Source organism: Rhinoderma darwinii, chromosome 8 (genome assembly GCF_050947455.1).
Source record: "Rhinoderma darwinii isolate aRhiDar2 chromosome 8, aRhiDar2.hap1, whole genome shotgun sequence".
Classification (NCBI taxonomy): domain Eukaryota; kingdom Metazoa; phylum Chordata; class Amphibia; order Anura; family Rhinodermatidae; genus Rhinoderma; species Rhinoderma darwinii.
In genome coordinates, this window is record NC_134694.1 from 71,458,421 (window position 1) to 71,480,719 (window position 22,299).

The 22,299-nt window shown below is 44.6% G+C and overlaps 1 protein-coding gene across 1 annotated transcript; it reads left to right on the top strand.

The window, feature by feature from the left end:
- Nucleotides 1-16,057: 16,057 nt before the first annotated feature.
- LOC142658712 (protein kinase C theta type-like) lies at nucleotides 16,058-20,405 on the top strand. Its single transcript, XM_075834319.1, has 4 exons — nucleotides 16,058-16,455; nucleotides 17,442-17,695; nucleotides 18,855-18,917; nucleotides 19,103-20,405. Exons 1-4 carry the CDS (start codon nucleotides 16,210-16,212, stop codon nucleotides 19,659-19,661), a joined length of 1,122 nt encoding a protein of 373 aa, XP_075690434.1. The 5' UTR covers nucleotides 16,058-16,209; the 3' UTR covers nucleotides 19,662-20,405.
- The last annotated feature ends 1,894 nt before the right edge of the window (nucleotides 20,406-22,299 follow it).

Below are 22,299 nucleotides of genomic sequence, written 5' to 3' on the forward strand. Positions count from 1 at the left end.
TCTGACAGGTCCCCAGGCAGCCATAGCAACCATCGTCCCCCCACGATTGTGTTGCGGGGGGTGCGATGAGCTGTCAGAGGGGGTCGACCCCTCTTTCTAACTGTTTAAATTCTGCGGTCGTTATTGACCGCGGTATTTAACGAGTTAAACGAGCGGGATCGCGCTCGAGCGCGATGCCGCTCGTTACTCTGAAGTGTCGTCTGTAACAAACAGCCGACATCGGCATCGTATGGAGCCTGGTTCACTCCGTGAGCCAGTTCCATACTTCCCCTACCCAACTTTGGCGTATGTATACGTCAAATGTCGGGAAGGGTTTAAATGTGACGCGACATATGTGGTTTATTCAATCATGTGCACTAAATGTAAACTACAGTATATTGGGAGCACGTCCTGCAGTCTCAAAATGCGCATCCGCCGCCATCTATCAGGCGCATTGATTAAGAACCGCAACATTTAAGCTTTGTCTTTTCATTGCGCATCATGTCATAATGGAGATGTATCTTCCCTTAGGCTGGGTTCACACGACCTATTTTCAGGCGTAAACGAGGCGTAATATGCCTCGATTTCCGCCTGAAAATAGGGCTACAATACGTCGGCAAAAATCTGCCCATTCATTTGAATGGGTTTGCCGACGTACTGTGCCGACGACCTGTCATTTACGCGTCGTCGTTTGACAGCTGTCAAACGACGACGCGTAAAATTACTGCCTCGACAAAGAAGTGCAGGACACTTCTTTGGACGTAATTTGAGCCGTTTTTCATTGAATTCAATGAAGAACAGCTCAAACTTACGGGCGTCAATGACTCCTCGCATAATGCAAGGAGGAGCATTTACGTCTGAAACGACGCAGCTGTTTTCTCCTGAAAACAGTCTGTAATTTCAGACGTAAAAGCCAGCTAGCGTGTGCACATACCCTTATTGTACAAGGCATAGAAAGCGTTAATTGCTCTTCCAGGGGTGGAGACCATTTGAAACAACTCAGGAATAGAGAGGCTTTCTGGATGTTTCTACTTGGCAACTGTGCACCTAATAGGTTAAACCGCCGACTAGATCTCATCCTTTTCTATTAAGATTGTTTTCTCTAACACAGTCCCTCACATTTACTGTTAGTTCCCTAGGAAATTTGTAACATTGATATATGTATTTTTCTCTAATCAACTGCTTTTAGCACACACCTGATTTTAGAACATGTGATTATTTCTCTGTTCATGATTGGCTGTATATATATATATATATATATATATATATATATATATATATATTATATATATATATATATTACTTCCTGTGTGATTTGTTTGCTATGCTAAGACTAAGGGCCACTTGGGCCTGAATCCGGTCAGTTTCTGTTCTATATGTTGTCCCTGATTTTATGGAACCTCAATAAGAGCCACATTTTGTTCAAGATATTGATGCTGAAACCTTCTTGCCATTTCTACTTGAGAACCTTCACCTGTTAGAGGATTGTATATAGAGCAATTCTATAATATATATCTATTATTTGGACCTCTCCCTTTAAGAGCAGGAAGCAATCAGATAATGGAGCAAGCAGTGGTGGAGACATCATATACCCTCATTGTGAAACTGTCAGCAGAATATAGGCTGGTATTTACTGCAGGCTATATTCTGCATTTGGAGCAGCAAACACAGGCTGTCAAAATTTATCATGTGTCTGCTGATGGGCTGTCAAATAATCCCCTGGTAATCTGAATGTCCCATGTCTCCCCAGATATTAAAGGGAGCAGTTACTAAATTAACAGGAATAGTATGTATGTATGTACGTATATATATATATATATATATATATATATATATATATATATATATATATATATATATACACACACACACACACACTATGGTCACCTTTTTTTCCTGAAGTCTCATAGTAATGCCCTATTACCGGTACTAGTTGTATACTAATGTTTATTAATGATGTCCGCCTCAAAGTAGAGACCATAGATAAATCTCGTAGGAGAGCCAATAATGCCAGCTTCAAACCAAAGGATAAAGTATCAGCATCTTCTAACAGATTCACTGCAAGTAGTCAGCAACAGAAATGCAAGCAGCCAGTCAGCAACAGAAATGCAAGCAGACAGTCAGACACAGAAATGCAAGCAGCGAGTCAGCAACAGAAATGCAAGCAGCCAGTCAGCAACAGAAATGCAGGCAGCCAGTCAGCAACAGAAATGTAAGCAGCCAGGTCAGCAACAGAAATGCTAGCAGCTGGTCAGCAACAGAAATGTAAGCAGCCAGGTCAGCAACAGAAATGCAAGCAGCCAGTCAGCAAAAGAAATGCAAGCGGCCAGGTCACCAACAGAAATGCGAGCAGCCAGTCAGCAACAGAAATGCAAGCAGCCAGGTCAGCAACAGAAATGCGAGCAGCTAGTCAGCAACAGAGATGCAAGCAACCAGTCAGCAACAGAAATGCAAGCAGCCAGTCAGCAACAGAAATGCAAGCATCCAGTCAGCAACAGAAATGCGAGCAGCTAGTCAGCAACAGAAATACAAGCAGCCAGTCAGCAACAGAAATGTAAGCAGCCAATCAGCAACAGAAATGTAAGCAGCCAGTCAACAACAGAAATGCAAGCAGCCAGTCAGCAACAGAAATGTAAGCAGCCAGTCAACAACAGAAAAGCAAGCAGACAGTCAGAAACAGAAATGTAAGCAGCCAGTCAACAACAGAAATGCAAGCAGCCAGTCAGAAACAGAAATGTAAGCAGCCAGTCAGCAACAGAAATGCGAGCAGCCAGTCAGCCGCAGAAATGTAAGCAGCCAGTCAGCAACAGAAATGCAAGCAGCCAGGTCAGCAACAGAAATGCGAGCAGCTAGTCAGCAACAGAGATGCAAGCAACCAGTCAGCAACAGAAATGCAAGCAGCCAGTCAGCAACAGAAATGCAAGCAGCCAGTCAGCAACAGAAATGCGCGCAGCTAGTCAGCAACAGAAATACAAGCAGCCAGTCAGCAACAGAAATGTAAGCAGCCAATCAGCAACAGAAATGTAAGCAGCCAGTCAACAACAGAAATGCAAGCAGCCAGTCAGCAACAGAAATGTAAGCAGCCAGTCAACAACAGAAAAGCAAGCAGACAGTCAGCAACAGAAATGTAAGCAGCCAGTCAACAACAGAAATGCAAGCAGCCAGTCAGAAACAGAAATGTAAGCAGCCAGTCAGCAACAGAAATGCGAGCAGCCAGTCAGCCGCAGAAATGTAAGCAGCCAGTCAGCAACAGAAATGCAAGCAGCCAGGTCAGCAACAGAAATGCGAGCAGCTAGTCAGCAACAGAGATGCAAGCAACCAGTCAGCAACAGAAATGTAAGCAGCCAGTCGGCAACAGAAATGCAAGAAGCCAGTCAGCAAAAGAAATGCAAGCAGCCAGTCAGCAACAGAAATGCGAGCAGCCAGTCAGACACAGAAATGTAAGCAGCCAGTCCGCTACAGAAATGTAAGCAGCCAGTCAGCAACAGAAATGCAAGCAGCCAGTCAGCAACAGAAATGCGAGCAGCCAGTCAGCAGCAGAAATGTAAGCAGCCAGTCAGCAGCAGAAATGCAAGCAGCAAGTCAGCAGCAGAAATGTAAGCAGCCAGTCAGCAGCAGAAATGTAAGCAGCCAGTCAACAGCAGAAATGCAAGCAGCCAGTCAGCAACATTGAAAAATGGCACAGGAGGGAGATGTCTGTTTGGCTGGAGAAGAGTGAGCAGAAGGGGCGCAGAAAAGGCTGGTGAATCTGCTACTAGGGCACCATCGGGACAGCACTTTTAGGAGCCCAGGCAAAGAAGGGGCCCGAAGTCACCTGTGAACTGCCACCCACCCACTAGCAACCAGCCATAACATTGGAGCTATAAAGTTTTGCTTATAAAATGTAAGGGCCTTGTTTAATAGGGAATGATATGCAGATCTGGTTCCATTCATTTCACATCATTTAAAATACACAGAATTTCAGATGGTATTCTTTTACCCCCGCCCCATAGTCTCAGTAAATATACATACATTGTTTCCTTTTAAGCCATGCCTTTAATCCCACCCAATCCCCGCCCCCCAAAAAACACCCGATTCAGCCCACACATTATCATGAATTCATAGCTGCCCCCACACAGTATAATGCCCTCTAGCTGCCACCATACAGTATAATGCCCCATACAGCATAATGCCCCCATAGCTGCCCCATACAGTATAAAGGCCCATAGATGTCACATACAGTATAATGCCCCTATAACTTTGCCCATACAGTATAATACCCCGATAGCTGACCCCATACAATATTATGCCCCCTTAGCTGCCACCATACAGTGTAATGCCCCCATAGCTGCCCCCATACAGTGTAATGCCCCCATAGCTGCCCCCATACAGTGTAATGCCCCCATAGCTGCCCCCATACAGTGTAATGCCCCCATAGGTGCCCTCCGCGATGCGATCACAGATTGCCGATGATTGCTATGGCAGCCTGGGGGCCTAATGAAGGCACCCAGGTCTGTCATCTTGGTTCTTCTGTTAAGCCCTGCCTCTGGCAGGGCTCAATAAAAGCCTGTCAGAAAGACGATATACTGCAATACATTAGTGATCAAAACCTTGCATGTACGCCAAAATTGTACCCATAAAAACTACAATCCATCCTGCGAAAAACAAGCCCTCCCACAGCTTTTTTGGTGATACAAAAAATAAATGATTTTTAAAAAAAAATGATTTTATTGTGCAAACGCTGTAAAATATATAAAAAACCTATATATATATATATATATATATATATATATATATATACATATATATATGGTATCGCCATAATCATATCGACCTGCAGAATAAAGTAAATATGTCATTTATAGTGCACGGTGAATGCCGTAAAAAAAAACAAGTATAAAAATCATTGTCAGAATTGCTTGTTTTTCGTCACCTTGCTTGCCACAAAATGGAATAAAAAGGGATAAAAAAATCGCATGTACCCCAAAATGGTACCAATAAAAAACTAGAGATTGTCCCGCAACAAATAAGCCCTAACCCAGCTCCGGTAGAGAAAAAATAAAAAGTTCTGGCTCTCAGAATATTGTGATGGGAAATGTGCAAAGTGTTCCAAAAGACGATAAGATTGGGCACCATTTATCAGTGCAACACCGGCCACACATCTGTGAAATATTATTTATTTACCACATTATTATACCCTCTTATTATGCCCTGATCTACCCCGCACAAATTACATATGCCCCCACATTATAAACTGAAATACCAGCAAAACCCCAAACAGCACTATTTCCAAGCTAAATCTGCGCTCCAAAAGCCAAATGGAGTTCCCTCCCTTCTGAACCCTACAGTGTGCCCAAACAGCAGTTTACGTCCACATATATGGCATCGCCATACCCGGGAGAACCCGCTTAACAGTTTATAAGATATTAGTCTACAGTGGCACAAACTGGGCACCACATATTGGACACTAAAATGGCATATCAGTGGAAAATTGTAATTTTCACTTTGCACCATCCGCTGTTCGTTCATTTCTAATAAATAAAAACCCAGTGGGGTCAAAATGCTCGCTACACCCCTTTGCCGTGAGGGGTGCAGTTTACAAAATAGAGGTCACTACTTGGGGGATTGTTTTACTGTTTGACCTCAGAGTCCTGCAATTGTGGGCCAATGCTGCGAAAATCACCAAAATAGGCCTCAAATGCGCATTGTGCTCTTTCACTCCTAAGCCCTGTCGTATGTCCATGCAAATTTAGTTTCCAAAATGGGGTCACTTCCCAGTAGTGTCTAAAGTACTCTGGTACCTCGAAGCTCTGCAAATGCGACAAGGCGCCTGTACACCAATCCAGCAAAATCTGCGCTCTAAAAGCCAAAATGGCGCTCCTTCAATTTTGAGCTCTGCCATGTGCCCAAACAGCAGTTTAGGGCCACATATAAGGTATTGTCATACTCGGGAGAAATTGAGTAACAAATTGTGTGGTGTTTTTTCTCCAATTACCCCTTGTGAAAATAAAACATTTTTAGCTAAAACAACATATTTTTGAAAAAAATTACATTTTTCATTTTCACTAACTAATTCTAATAAAAGCAAAGTCTGCATGCCAAGTAGCGCTCCTGCCATTCTACACCCTGCTGTGTGTCCAAACAAAAGTTTATGACCACATATGGGGTATTTACGTACTCTGGAGAAATTGCTTTACAAATGTTGGGGTGCTTTTTCTCCTTTATTCCTTGTAAAAATTTGAAAATTCTATGCTTTTTCAGAAAAAAAGTAGATTTTCATCTTCACAGACTAATTCCAATAAATTTAGCAAACAAACTGTGAGTTCAAAATGCTAACTATATCCTTAGAAAAATTCCTTGAGGGGTGTAGTTTTCAAAATGGTGTCACTTTTGGGGAGTTTACAATGTTTTGGTCCCTCCAGTGCGTTGCAAACGCGACATTGCACCGAAAACCATTCCAGCAAAATCTGCGCTCCAAAATCCAAATTGCACTCATTCCCTTCTGAAACCTGCCATGGGTCCAAACAGTAGTTTATTACCACATATGGGGTATTGCCTTAATCGGGAGAAATTGCTTTACAAACATTGGGGTGCTTTTTCTCCTTTATTTCTTGTAAAAATGTGAAAATTCTATGTTGTTTTATAAAAGAAGTAGATTTTCCCATGGCCGGCCTTAGCTATGTGCGACACGTGCGGTCGCACAGGGCGCCGGCCGCCATGCTGTAAGGGGGGCGCCAGTGGGTACGAGCAGAAGAGAGGAGAAATGTTCCTCCCTCTGCACTGCTGCGTGAAGTGAGCGCTGATTGGAGGAGCAGCAGCAGGTGCTTCTGTCTGCTCCACCAATCGGCACAGCCTGTACTCACAGACACTCAGCACCTCACGCAGCTCCTTCCTGCTGTGCTTGCTGCCACAGTGAAGACTCCTCCACGGAGCTCCGGAGTCAGGTAAGAGCAACAGCTTTAGCTTAATATATGTTTATTTATGTGCTGTGTGAGGGAGGGGGAGAGGGGGCTTTATGTGATGTGTAACAGGATGTTTTTTTTTTTTTAAAAGATCGATTTTGTGGGGGAGGGGAGACTAGGTTAGAGGTACTTTGTGTGTATTTTTTACAGATCGATTTTGTGGGGGAGGGGACATTGCTCTAAATGCTATAGGAGTGTGGGGGGATTCTTTATACATGTATTTTGTGGGGAGGGGGACTTCTGTATAGTTTATTTTGTGGTGTAGGAGCTTATTATGAATCATGGGGGAGGGGAACTTAGCGTTATGTATGGGGAGAAAGGATTCTTTAGGGTACGGCCACACGGAGCGGCCCTCACACTGTCGCAACGCGGCCAACAACCGCGCTGGCACTATGTAGGAGCGGCTGTCCAATACCTCGTTAAGGGGTATTCCGGTTACACTCGCGTGCGCACTGCCGCTCCATTCATTCTCTATGGGAGCGCCGACGATAGCCGAGTGCAGTGTTCTGCTTTTTCCGCCGCTCCCATAGAGAATGAATAGGGGGTAAGTTGTTGTAATTTGCAAAATCGTGCGTCCATAAAGGGTATATTAATTCATGACCGCACGTTAACGCTGGTAAACCGTCCCTTTATCTGCAAAATCGTGCGGCCATGAATTAATACACCCTTTATGGACGCATGATTTTGCAAATTACAACAACTTACCTCCTATCCCTTCTCTATGGGAGCGCCGGAAAAAGCAGAACACTGCACTCGGCTATCTTCGGCGCTCCCATAGAGAATGAATGGAGCGGCAGTGCGCATGCGAATGTAACCGGAATACCCCTTAACGAGGTATTGGACAGCCGCTCCTACATGGTGCCGGCGTGGTTGTTAGCTGCGTTGCGACCGCGTCAGGGCCGCTCCGTGTGGCCTTACCCTTAGGCTGGATTCACACGAGCGTGTGCCTTTTGCGCACGCAAAAAATGCGGCGTTTTGCCTGTGCAAAATGCATTTGACAGCTGCGTGTGTCAGCCCCGTATGATGCGCAGCTGCGTGATTTTCGCGCAGCCGCCATCATTATGACACTCCATTTGGATGTTTGTAGCACGTGGTGCTTTTCTGTTTTCATTCATCCTTTTCACAGCTGTTGCGCGAATCACGCTGTTCACATGGAAGTGCTTCCGTGTGGCATGCGTGGTTTTCACACACCCATTGACTTCAATGGGTGCGTGATGCGCGAAAAACGCTCAAAGAACGGACATGTCGTGACTTTTACGCAGAGGACCAACGCTGCGTAAAAATCACGCACATGTCTGCACGGCCCCATACACTAATATAGGTCCGTGCGACGCGCGTGAAAATCACGCGCGTTGCACGGACATATATCCCATCCGTCTGAATAAGCCCTTAGTGATAATATTTGTGGGGGAGAACAACTTGATTATAAGGGTAGGAACACACAGGGCGGATACGTAAAACCACACAGTGTATACGTCCTGAGAACCGCAGGGAATTTCACCTGAAAAACAGCACCAAATTTTGGTGCAGTTTTTTTGGCGGAAAGACTGCAGAAATAAATTTTAAAAAAAGCTAATACTCCCGGCCGTAGTCCCTCTCTCTCTCTCTGAGCGTAGCCCGGCCTCCTGCGATGACGCTGTAGTCCATGTGACCGCTGCAGCCTTTGATTGGCCTTTGATTGGCTGCAGCGGTCACATTGGATGCCTCGTCATCCCTGGAGGCCGGGCTACGCTCAGAACAGAATACGCATCGCTATGACTACGGCCGGGTGTATTACCTTTTTTTAATTGATCTTCTCCTTTGTTAACACTGACCAAATATCATTATAATTGGTCAGAAACTTGCGAATCATGATAATTGGCTAAACTAAATAGGCCTGTAATGGGGGTCTATTCAGGCTTAGTGCCTAGGGCAGCGTGAGTTGTAAATACGGCCCTGCTAAGGACGCAGATACTATTCAACACTATAGCAGAGCAGGGAGGTATCTCCCTGCTCTGTGATCTACTAGGCTGGTGGTTCCCAGCATGAGGTTCCCATGAGAACCCTCCAGGGGGGCCGCGACACTCCTCTGGACAAATGCCATGGAACTGCTTTCTCTCCTCCTCCTCCTCATAGCGCAAAGTGGATGTGAGGAGGAGGAGGAGATTTTTTTGCAGAACCCCTGTAGATGGCACCCCCGACTAAATGGACAGAGACGTCAGGGGCTTCTCCTGGAGTGGAATCCCCGGTCACAGCGTCTGCAATGCTGAGGACAGGGATTCCGCTTCAGGAGTTAGTTGCCCGATGTCACTGTTCAAATATGTAGAGAGACATCAAGCACTCCGTCAAGGAGCGGAATCCCCAGCCACAGGGAGCTACAGTGGCGCTATCTACAGGAAGGGAGTGCTACCTACACGGGGGCTATGTGGCACTACCTACAAGGGTGTGTGTGGCACTACAAGGGATCTGTGTGGCACTACCTACAAGGGTGTGTGTGGCACTACAAGGGATCTGTGTGGCACTACCTACAAGGGGGCTGTGCGGCAAGGGGGGGATTTGTGGCACTACTTACTAGGGATGCACAATGCATCGAAACTTCGATACTGTGCATCCCCAAATGGTTCGAGCCACACCGGTAAGTATAGTAATACATGATGAATGAGAGCGGGGCTGCGGCTGTGTAATACAGCCATTGCCCCGCTCCTGAGTCGTGACAAAAGCGCGCCGCGAGGATGATGCGATGCGGCCAGCGCTGCACTAATGAGCGGAGGCACTGAAAACAGAACATGGCGGACATACTGCAAAACACCCCAGTGTTCTGTCTTCGGTGTCTGTCTCATTAGTGCAGCGCCGGCCGCATTACCTCATGCTGACCGCGCACGCACTTCTGTCAGGAGCGGGGCAATGACTGTATTACACAGCCGCAGCCCCGCTCTATAACGGCGGAGATCACAGAAACCGCTCATCTCCGCCGCTATTCTCCTGAATGCTGCGATCAAAGCTGACTGCAGCATACAGGGGAAAGTGACGAGGTGGGATTACCCTTGGATCGCGTCACAGGGAATTCCTGTGACGCGATTGAGGGCCATACCATATATGGGCAGACAGCCCAGGGTCCATTGAAGGACCCCAGGGCCGTCTTACCATATTTCCTGTTGTTAGGGCATTCTTAGGTATGTCCTAACAACTGCCTGTGTACTATACATACACAGGCTAATGTACTGGCATATCTCTGATATATGCCAGTATATTAAAGTTTAAAAATAAAGTAAAAACATAAAGTAATGTTAAATTTTCAAAAATACACATACACCTTTTTTCTACAATAAACCTTAAAATAAGTCTCAATACATAAAATATACACACATTCGGTATTGGCGCGGCCGTAATAACCTGCACAACAATTTTTTGGCGTCATTTATGATGTGTACGCTGTAAAAAAAGAATAAAAAAAAACTTTTCACTTATTAATGTGAGGCCCGAGGTGTGATGAATTTAACCTTCATGTGCCTCAAATTAATAGTAATTAACCCCATCATGTACCTCACACATTAACCCATTATGACTGAGAAACATGATGGGGTTAATTACTATTAATTTGAGGCACATGGAGGTTAAATTTATCACACCACGCGCTTCACATCAGAAAATGGAAGAACTTTTTTTAATTACTGTTGGCAAAGTATCGTTTTGGTATCGAAATTGCAATACTACACGAAGTATTGGTATCGAAGTCCAAATTCAGGTATCGTGACATCCCTACTACCTACAAAGGGGCTGTGTTGCACGACCAATAGGGGCCTGTGTGGCACGACCTACAGGGGGCTGTGTGGCACGACCTACAAGAGGGCTGTGTGGCACGACCTACAAGAGGGCTGTGTGGCACGACCTACAAGGGGGCTGTGTGACACTATCTACAGGGGACTGTGGTACGACCTACAAGGGGGCTGTGTGGCACGACCTACAAGAGGGCTGTGTGACACGACCTACAAGGGGGCTGTGCAGCAAGGGGGCTGTGTGGCACGACCTACAAGGGGGCTGTGTGGCACGACCTACAAGGGGGCTGTGCAGCAAGGGGGCTGTGTGGCACGACCTACAAGGGGGCTGTGTGGCACGACCTACAAGGGGGCTGTCTGACACTATCTACAGGGGGCTGTGTGGTACTATCTACAGGGGGCATCTGTGAGTGGCGGGCTTATGGTCATTTTACTGTGAGTGGGGGGCTGATGGTAGTTTTACTGTGAGTGGGGGGCTAATGGTCATTTTACTGTGAGTGGACGGGCTAATGGTCATTTTAGGGTATGTTCACACGGCAGCCTCCGTTACGGCTGAAATTACAGAGCTGTTTTCAGGAGAAAACGGCTCCGGAATTTCAGACGTAATGGCATGTGCAGGCGCTTTTCGCTGCGTCCATTACGGACGTAATTGGAGCTGTTTTTCCATGGAGTCAAGGGAAAAACGGCTCCAATTACGTCTCAAGAAGTGACAGGCTTTTCTTTGACGCGGGTGCGTCTCTTTTACACGCCGTCTTTTGACAGCGGCGCGTAAAAAAAATGACCGTCGGCACAGAATATCGTAAGACCCATTCAAATGAATGGGCAGATGTTTGCCGATGCTTTTGAGCCGCATTTTTGGACGTAATTCGGGGCTAAAACGCCCGAATTACGTCCGTAAATAGTGTGTGTGAACCCAGCCTTACTGTGAATGGGGGGACTGATGGTTATTTTACTGTGAGTGGGGGGCTGATGGTCTTCAAGTGGTTTCCACCTCTGACCTCCAATTGAAATTAATAGTAGGAAGAAAATAGCTGTGGTGCTCGTTTGGAGATTTTTTTGCTGCGTCTTTTGCATTCGCTTCAACGGCTTAAAAAAAACGCTAAAAAAACGCCATCAAATAACGCTGTCAATTCAAAAGCAGATTTTTTCTGCCTTACAAAAAACGCTGTGTGAACATACCCTAAGAATGTAGTGCTTATTTTAAGCTATTTTCTGTCTTTCTCGAAACAATTTTTGGTAGGGGGGCCCTGAGGAATTATTTTTTTCCAGGGGTGGCTCAAGTCCGAAAAGGTTGGGAAACTCTGTAGCAGGCTACAGCGGCACCTGCAGCCTATGAGGCGCAGGGACAGGATCCCTGCGCAGTCGGCGTGATGACATCTCTGGATCAAGCCGGCCTACGCAAGGATCCTGTCAGGTGGAGGTGGGGGGCAGTATGGCACTTTCTACAAGGGGGAGGTGGGGGCTGTATGTCACTTTCTACAATGGGGAGGTGGGTGCTGTATGACACTGTCTACAAGGGGGCGGTGGGGGGCACTGTGTACAAGAAAGAGGTGGGGCTGTATGACACTACAAGGGGCAGATGGGGGGCTGTATGGCACTACAAGGGGCAGATGGCTGTATGGCACTGTCTACAATTAGGAGGTGGGGGATTATGGCACTGTCTACAGGGAGCACTTTCTACTAGGGGGGCTGTGGGGGCATTATACTCTGTGGAGGACATCGTACTGTGTAGGGGCACTACAGGGGGCAATATAATGTGCGTGGCACTTAGGGGGCATAACACTGTGTGGGCACAATTAGAGGACAAAATACTGTGTCCTTGAAGGCGTTATAATATATTACATTATTAAATATTATTATTATACTGTGTGTGGGGCACTAAAGGGGCATTACACTGTGTGGGGGCACTATATAGGGCATTATACTGTGGGGAGGAATTATGCTTTTTTATGGGGCATTTGTTATAATGGCGTGGGGCGCCGAAAGATAATTTCGCACGGGGCGCCATCTACCCTAAGGCCGGCCCTGACTATACCCCCTAGAAAAATTCCTTGAGAAGTGTAGTTTTCACAATGGTGGTCACTTTTGGGGGGTTTCCACTGTTTTGGTCCCTCCAGTGCGTTGCGAACGCGACATGGCATCGAAAACCATTCCAGCAACATCTGCGCACCAAAATCCAAATGGCGCTCCTTCCCTTTTGAGCTCTGCCGTGGTTCTAAATAGCAGTTTATGACCACATATGGAGTATTGCTGTAATCAGGAGAAATTGCTTTACAAATGTTGGTGTGGTTTTTCTCCTTTATTCTTTGTAAGAATTAGAAAATTCTATGTTTTTTCAGAAAAAAAATAAATGTTAATTTTTACAGACTAATTCAAATAAATTTAGCAAAAAAAACGTGGGTTCAAAATGCTAACTATAGCCCTAGATACATTCCTTGAGGGGTGTTGTTTTCAAAATGGGGTCACTTTTGGGGGGTTCCCACTGTTTTGGCACCACAAGACCTCTGCAAACCCGACATGGTGCCTAAAATATATTCTAAAAAAAAGAGGAGGCCCCAAAATCCACTCGGTGCTTCTGAGGTCTGTGCTTCAGTCCATTACCACACTAGGGCCACATGTGGGATATTTCTAAACACTGCAGAATCTGGGCAATAAATATTCAGTTGCGTTTCTCTGGTAAAACTTTCTGTGTTACAGAAGTTTTTTTATTACAAATGAATTTCAGCAAAATAAATTACATTTCTACATTTTACCTCTACTTTGCTTAAATTCCTGTGAAACGCCTGAAGGGTTAAAACACTTCCTGAATGCTATTTTAAATACTTTGAGGGGTGCCGTTTTTTAAATGGGGTTTTTTATAAGGGTTTCCAATATATGGGCCCCTCAAAGCCACTTGACAACTGAACTGGTCCCTGAAAAAATAGCATTTTTAAATTTTCTTGTAAATGTGAGAAATTGCTACTAATGTTCTAAGCCTTGTAACGTCCTAGAAAAATAAATGCACGTCCAAAAAACAATGCGAACATAAAGTAGACATATGGGAAATTTAAACTAGTAACTATTTTGGGCGGTATTACTATCTGTTTTACAAGCAGATACATTTAAATTTAGAAAAATCATAATTTTTGCAAATTTTCTCATAATTTTGGGGTTTTTCACAAAGAAGCAATGAATTTATCGACCACATTTTTCCACTAACATAAAGTCCAATATGTCACGAGAAAACAATCTCAGAATCGCTTGGATAGGTAAAAGCATTCCAAAGTTATTACCACATAAAGTGACACATGTCAGATTTAAAAAAAATTGGGCTGGGCCTGAAGGCCAAAATGAGCTTGGTCCTGAAGGGGTAAATCGATGGAAAAATAAAAAAAATATCCGAATTTAGCGAAACAATATACATTTTATTTTTCAGTTTGTTTTTTCCTTGTAAAAGAAGCAAAGTATAGAAAAATACATATAAATTTGGTATCACCGTAATCGTATTGACCCGCAGAATAAAGTTGACATGTTGTTTTAATTGCACGGTGAATGTCGTAAAAACGAAGCACAAAAAACAATGCAGGAATCACAGTTTATTTCATTTTCTACCCCTCAAATATTTGTTTTTTTGTTCCCTACTGCATTATATTGTACAATAAATGGTGCCATGAAAAACTACAACTCGTCTCGCAAAAATCAAGCCCTCATATGACTATATCGACCAAAAATAAAAATGTAATGGCTTTTGGAAGATGGGGTGGAAAAAATTAAATTAAAAAATGGCTGTCGGGAAGGGGTTAAATTGCATTACTGCTATATTTACTATACTTATAAATGTGAGATTCTTAGCGCACATGTTGATCAAATTGTGTGAACTCACCTACTATGACAAGGTGCCTCTCACAAATGGGTCCCTACACTAAATAGTATTTCTGATCGCGGCATTCAAAGGGATAGATTGAGGGGGTCCTCCCTTTGATCATGTCACAGAGAATCCCTGTAACACGATCGAGGGACATACCTTATATAAGCAGACAGCCCACGGTCCATTTACGGACCGCAGGACTGTCTGACTATATTTCACCAGGCAGCAGTAACCCCATTGTGTTACCCATCGTAATATAGTAGGAGTTTCTGAAAATGCCAGCTAGAGCCCCCATAAGCTTTACCAACTGCGCCCATAAGTGCCCTTACATATACCAGCCACAGTGTCTCTATAAAAGTGTTAGTAACAGAGCTGAAACTGTATTTTACTACTAGAACTTCTGCCACTGTGTGACTTGCTGATTCCTGAAGCTCAGACGATTAGCTGAACTGAAGAAAGTGATAAAAGAGCAAGAAAATGCTGTGGATGAGACATGTTTACCTGTCCGGAGCACCTGGATGCATATTTATTGCCATACAGGGCAGTGCCGCCACCAATCACCCCTCCCCCTTATGTTTATCATATGGTATAACATCCATGCTTGGCCAACAGATTTCTTCTAGTTAGTAGTGAAGCCAGATGGAGCATCAGAGCTCTCAACAAGCAGAACAGAGCTCCAACCCCCAGTAATATATATATTAGTAAAACCCCCAACATTGACCCAAACCATGACCGGTTATGTAGAAAAAGATCACTCCTAACATTTCTACATGAAGCCTTTCTAACATTTCACACCTCAGAATAAAACATCATTGTGGATAAATTCAACTTTAATCTTTATAGAATCCTTTCCTTCAACAAATTTCTCCCTTCCAAAAAAGCAGAAATCTCCTCCCTGTACACCCAGATCTGCACTGCGGGTACTGACCATTAACAGTCATGGAAATGTAAGGTGGGGCCCTGGATGGTATGGGGTCTGGTGGAGGTTGTGTCATGGAATAGATGATATGGAGACAGGAGATATTTGCAAACTCAAATGTTAATTTCAGGCCGGCACTGAAGATGCCACAGCTACAGGTATACTCAGTTCTACCCAATATGGGAGGCACAGGATAAGATACGACTCAGGTAGGCGATGATGGCTGACTTGCTGTACAATATCACAGAAAGGGCCAAGGGCAACCCTTCCATTTACAGGTGTTGGTCTGGCAATAAGGCCTAATAGGCCACAATGTTCCTGGCTGCTGTTTGTGGGCCGGCTCCGGCTCCTCACAAGGATTTGTTATTTCTGTCATTAGCAGCAAGAATAATTTATGGTTTATTGCTCCAAACGCTTCATTTCTATTTCCACACAACTGCACTTATTCTAAAATTCCAGCAGAGTTTCTGATGAACTATGAGCACCACTAAAGTCATATCACCTGCCCCATCTACTAATGATACAACACTAGAAGAACCAGCCATGAATTTCTCCATTGCTCTGGACACTGGACTATCACTCATGATGCCCATATCACAGTGCATATGGCAGAGCAGGTACATGGCCCACTGGCAGGCAAGTGCCACCTGATGTTTCATGGTTCTGCTGTGACATCATGTGACCTGCACACGGCCAACTGCCATCTACTTTCAACTGTCAACGGCAGTGATTGGACGGACATCTTTGTTTTCTGCGAGATATTATTAAATGGCGTGCATTGGACAAGGTGGAGACGGCGAGAAAAAGAGAGAAGATGACAAGAGGAAGAGGGAAGAGGACGGCAGTGGATTTATAGAGATAAAGAAGAAGAGAGGAGAGAAAGCCAGAGCATTAGAGGATGAGGAGCCAGGACCAGGTGGCAGCCGGGACCCTGTAACATCCAGCCCCTACCCCAAAATTAACATCAGCCGCTTCACCTTTCATCAGGTGTTGGGTAGGGGCAGCTTTGGCGAAGTAAGTTTTACGACTCCTTAATTCCTAGGTGTTCTGGGTATTCATGGCTACTGCTCTGAGGCTCTTTCCCTACAAACTATTGTATTGCTGATAGGGTTGCAGGTTTTGTATGCAGTGATTTACAATGTATTACTTTTACTCTTCTTTTTTTACTGTCAGCTGTACCATCCTGCCCCTACTATTATAACTTGAGCTACAGGTCTGGTGGATCATTCATCTTCCTTACTTATGTGACCAGATATTTGTCCATTCTCTGTTTTATGTGGTCTGTAACTTGTTCTTTTTGTTATTATGTAATTTTTATTGCATTTTAGGTTTAGCACTCATGTCTCTATAGGTGTTCAACTCCCTAATTCCTGTCAAAGGGGCAGTGTACCTAACTTCAGCTGTGCAATTGAATGCAATCTATTGTTTTCTGTTATCTGCCATTTTAGGCTATCACTCCGTCTATAGTGCTGCGCTGTAATAAGCCTCCACATTAGGTCCCATCTGCTAGAACGAGGTATTTTACTGTGCTGGAGAGATGATCTCAGGGAATGAAGAGTTTGGGAAAGGTGCATTGTCAGGGATGTAACTTATAGCTCCTGTGTCCCAATGTAAATTCTTTATTAGGGTCCCTCAATTACCATTATTCCTTTATTACAACCCTACTACATCCAATGTGGGTCTATAAAAGAACACTGACCCCACAGTCCTATATACAGTTTGCTCCAGTTATACCGATGTCGTATGGGTAAGGTTAAATAATCCTAAAAGTGGTCCCCATAAAGTACCCAAGAACAGACACTACATTATGTTTGCTTACTTTTGCTCAGCTGTAGTGTCCTGGCCACTACCTAACTAACCACCACACAGTCCATCCAGCCCCCTCTCTTAGGCAATAGAACAAACCAGAGACCCCAGCAGATAAATCACCCATGTACTAAAGGTATAAGAATTTCATCTGTGACCACTTCCAATTATAATTTGTCATCTCTTTTCTTCAGGTGGTCCTGGCATCAGTCCCCAGCCAAAACACCTACATGGCCATCAAGGTTATCAACAAAAGAGGGGACAATGCGGCAACTTTAATGAGAGAGCGACGGATACTCCTGCAGGCCCGAGACTGCCCATTTTTATGCCACCTCTATGCCGCACATCAGTCTCAGGACCGAGCCTATTTCATCACCGAGTATCTGTCTGGCGGCAGCCTGGAGGATTTAATCAAAATGTGCGGCTGCCTGGACATCGGCAATGTAAGGTAAGTAAATGACTGATCAGGAGACAGAGGGAACAATACAGAAAAGATAGTGGACTAAGGCCTCATGCACACGACCGTATTTTTTCCCACCCGTAAATACTGGCGTAAATACGGGTCCGGTGTCACACGTATTCGACCCGTTTTGCACCAGTATTTACGGACCCGTGCCCGTAAATATGGGTCCGGTGTCACCCGTATTCCACACATATTTACGGGCACGTTTTTGGCGGCAAAATAGCACTGCACTAATCGGCAGCCTCTTCTCTCTATCAGTGCAGGATAGAGAGAAGGGACAGCCCTTTCTGTAATAAAAGTTAATGAAATTCATACTTACCCAGCCGTTGTCTTGGTGACGCGTCCCTCTCTTCACATCCAGCCCGACATCCCTGGATGACGCGGCAGTCCATGTGACTGCTGCAGCCTGTGATTGACCTGTGATTGGCTGCAGCGGTCACATGGGCTGAAACGTCATCCAGGGACGGCCAGGACGTCGGGCCGGATGTCGAGAGGGACGCGTCACCAAGGCAACGGCCGGGAGACCGGACTGGAGGAAGCAGGAAGTTCTCGGTAAGTATGAACGTCTTTTGTTTTTATTTTTTACAGGTTGCTCTTTATTCTGATCGGTAGTCACTGTCCAGGGTGCTGAAAGAGTTACTGCCGATCAGTTAACTCTTTCAGCTCCCTGGACAGTGACTATTTACTGACGTCGCTTAGCAACGCTGCCGTAATGACGGGTGCACACATGTAGCCACCCGTCATTACGGGAGCTCCATAGACTTCTATGGACTGTCCGTGCCGTTATTACGGCCTGAAATAGGACATGTTCTATCTTTTTCAACGGCACGGGCACCTTCCCGTAAGAAAACGGGAAGGTACCCGTGGCCAATAGAAGTCTATGAGCCCGTTATTATGGGTCGTAATTACGACCCGTAATAACGGGAGTTTTTACGGTCGTGTGCATGAGGCCGACTAAAGGGTGGAAAAACGAGGACATGACAGGTCAGACAAAGAACAATGCAGAGAACGAAGGGTGTACAGGCTGCCATAAACAGCGCCTCTTCTCTGCTGGTGGCGACAGACACTGATAATAACATGATATTAGGGAACTGCCAGAGAATGATTTTATGTCATTGATACTACACTGTGTTCTCCCCATCAGATTCTACACAGCAGAGATAGTATGTGGCCTCCAGTTCCTCCATGGACACAACATCGTCCACCGGTAAGCAGAACTTCCCCACATCTCTTGGTTTTCTTCTATGCTGTAAATAATGCACCCAGCTTTCCCAGAGTCCTGCATTGTGCCTGGTTTTGCAGCGGTACATCCCATGTCTCCTGTATTATTGCCTCACTGGGTTGATTTTCCATTCTCTTTTTTTATGTGTCATCTGTCTTATTTCATTACAGAGATATAAAGCCAGATAACATCATGCTGGATAAAGATGGACACATCCGCATCATAGACCTGGGGCTTGCCCAAGATGGCGTCACCTCCTCCACTAAGATCAATGGAGTGACGGGAACATACGATTATATGGCCCCTGAGGTGCTTCTGGAAAAGGATTATGACGTGGCAGTTGACTGGTGGAGCCTGGGGATTGTTGTGTCTTGGATGTCAGCAGGATGCTCCCCATTTTACGATGGCTCCAGCATTAAAAAGGCTTACAAATCCATCACCACCGCAAAGCCTACATTTCCATCTTGGCTGAATGCTGACCTAAAACATCTGCTAACAAAACTGCTGCGTAAGAATCCTGAGAAGCGGCTGGGTGTGTATAAGAACATCAGAGACCATCCATTCTTTAACACCATCGGCTGGGAGGAACTGGAGGGGAGGAGAGCACAGCCTCCATTTATACCATTCAAGGCAGTTCTGGAGAACCAACACCTGCAGTGGCCGGAGGATAAAAAACACCTTTACCCCGTGGCCGGATTCTCCTTCACATCACCAAGCTGGGCCCGGTAAGATCCTCCATCTCTAGAAGTGATGTTCCATCTTGCAGGATCAGCCCGTGCCTACTGCCCAGAACTTTGTGCCTCCTGACCCATGCCTCTGCTGTGTATGACCTCGGCTTGCCTATAACATCCTCTCTCTATACCATCTATATGCCGCATTTTCCATCATGTTATTGCCCCAGGACCTTGGCTTTCCATCCTCTAACCTCTGGCTGGCATCAGACATCACTACCTCCTGAAGACCCTCTACACCCCCAGGAGTGGCCTGTGCTTTTTTTTTCCATCTGAGACCTGGTGAGTTCAGGAAAAATAGCCGTATATTGTAGTCCTGGGGCCTGCTGAGTACCAGTGATCTTACCAGAGCGGCTATTATCCCTGAACTCACTGATTTCTAGTAAGACACAGGCCAGGTAAGTATCACACATCGCACCTACATTGAGATAACACACACATAGATAGAAACAGCACATATATATATATACACATAGACACAAGTATAGACACAGACACATAGAACAGATAGATGTACACATTGGCTTTGATCCTGGGATTTATTCTGATCGCCATATTTGGGGTCAGGAAGGAATTTTCCCCCCTTACATGAGGACAATTGGCTCTTTCCTCTTAGGGGTTTTCGCCTTCCTCTGGATCAACTCAGCCATAACATTCCCCACAAATAGAAGTAATAACCTTGTGAACACATAAAATCAACCACTTCCTAGAACTACAAATAAAATCTTCTTTTTGCCCCTTACATCTTTGTGTCCGTGTCTTTATTCCCATTGGATGTCCATGTAATAAATTTGCTAAACTCCCCCAATGTCGTCTTCTCCAAAAGACAAGTGAATGTGCACTTCTTGTAAACCGACTTGAGAATCTTAATAAGTTCATTTTTATCCAGCTCACCAACCAAGTTGACTCGCGGAGGGTGCAGGACTGCACCAAATTGTAGCAGAAAAGGCAAGAAGGTTTCAGCATCAATATCTTCAACAAAATGCAGCTTTTATTGAGGTTCCATAAAATCAGGGACAACATATAGAACAGAAACTGACCGGTTTCAGGCCCAAGTGGCCCTTAGTCTTAGCATAGCAAACAAATCACACAGGAAGCAATATATATATATATATATATAAACTAGAGAACAAAAGAGTCCATGTTTATCGAGTATGAAAAATAGACAATCTTTATTAATAACGACAAAACAACAAAAGCAGAGAATCTAAAACAAATCTGTATCTGGATCACCAATATATACGTTAATCAAAAGTATGTACATAAATTTTGTATATAGCGTGAGAGGTTAGATTAATGTAAACTCCAATACGAGATACATCAGTATAGGTAGGCTTAAATAAGGATAGCACGGAAGCGAAGTGTAGGAAGCTCAGTGTAAAAGCTTATGTTTACTCAAAGTGACTAGTGCATTAGATATATGACATAAGACCTAATTAAGCCTAGCTGATGCACTTACCCATATTTAGGAGAGTGTTAGTATGACCCAAGATGTGAAGTAGCGCCCCGACGCGCGTTTCGCCTGTAGCTTTATCAAGGGGTCCTGCATGTGCTCAGCAAAATAGTTTGGCAACCGCATTTTTCTTGGGTCACAGCTGATGTAATCCCACCAGTGGCGTAGCTAAAGGGGTCGCAGCGGTCGCAACTGCGACCGGGCCCCCAGCTAGGGGGGGCCCGCAGGCCCCCCCACCACAGTAGCACAGTAGTACAATGGTACAAAAGAGACCCAGCAATGTATTTTAAAGCATTGGTGGCAGCTCGGCGGTGAAATAGTCATTGCACGGAGGGGGAAGACTCTTGCCCGCCCACTGTGCTGTCCAGCCAATCAGCTCGCTTCTAGCTGTTTCCCTCTTCCTCGTGGCCTGTGCAGAGGGAAAGGAATAGAAGATCACACTTCAGGCCTGACTGTTTAGCATAACAGACAAAGTATATCTATCTATCTATCTATCTCATATCTATCTATCTATCTATCTATCTATCTATCTATCTATCTCAAATCTATCTCATATCTATCTATCTATCTATCTCATATCTATCTATCTATCTATCTATCTATCTATCATCTATCTATCTATCTATCTATCTATCTATCTATCTATCTATCGCATATCTATCTATCTATCTATCTATCATCTATCTATCTATCTATCTATCTATCGATCGATCTATCTATCTATCTATCTATCTATCTATCTAGGATCCAAAAATCAGGCAGCACTCCAAGGTATAAGCAAAGTAGAAAAAGGTGCTTTATTGGTCCATATACACACGACGTTTCAGCTCAACACAGGAGCCTTTCTCAAGTGAACAGATTCATGTCATGACCACACATTTAGAAGAGAACCAATATTATAAAAAAGTAGTGCCAATAAAATGCAACAACACATATAAGGTTGCCAAAAGGTATATAGTGAATGCATATATGCAAAATTAAATGAGTGAGGAATGTGTTATAAAGATACTATCACAACAGGACTGTAATACATAACATAATACATTACAGAAAGTTATATAGTCTAACAATCTTTTAATTGTATATAATTAGATAGGATCGTGCACATGTGTAGATATCACTACACTTGAGGGACTCACCGAGAGTAAGGATCCGGCTCCAACGTAAACACAAAACATGTGCT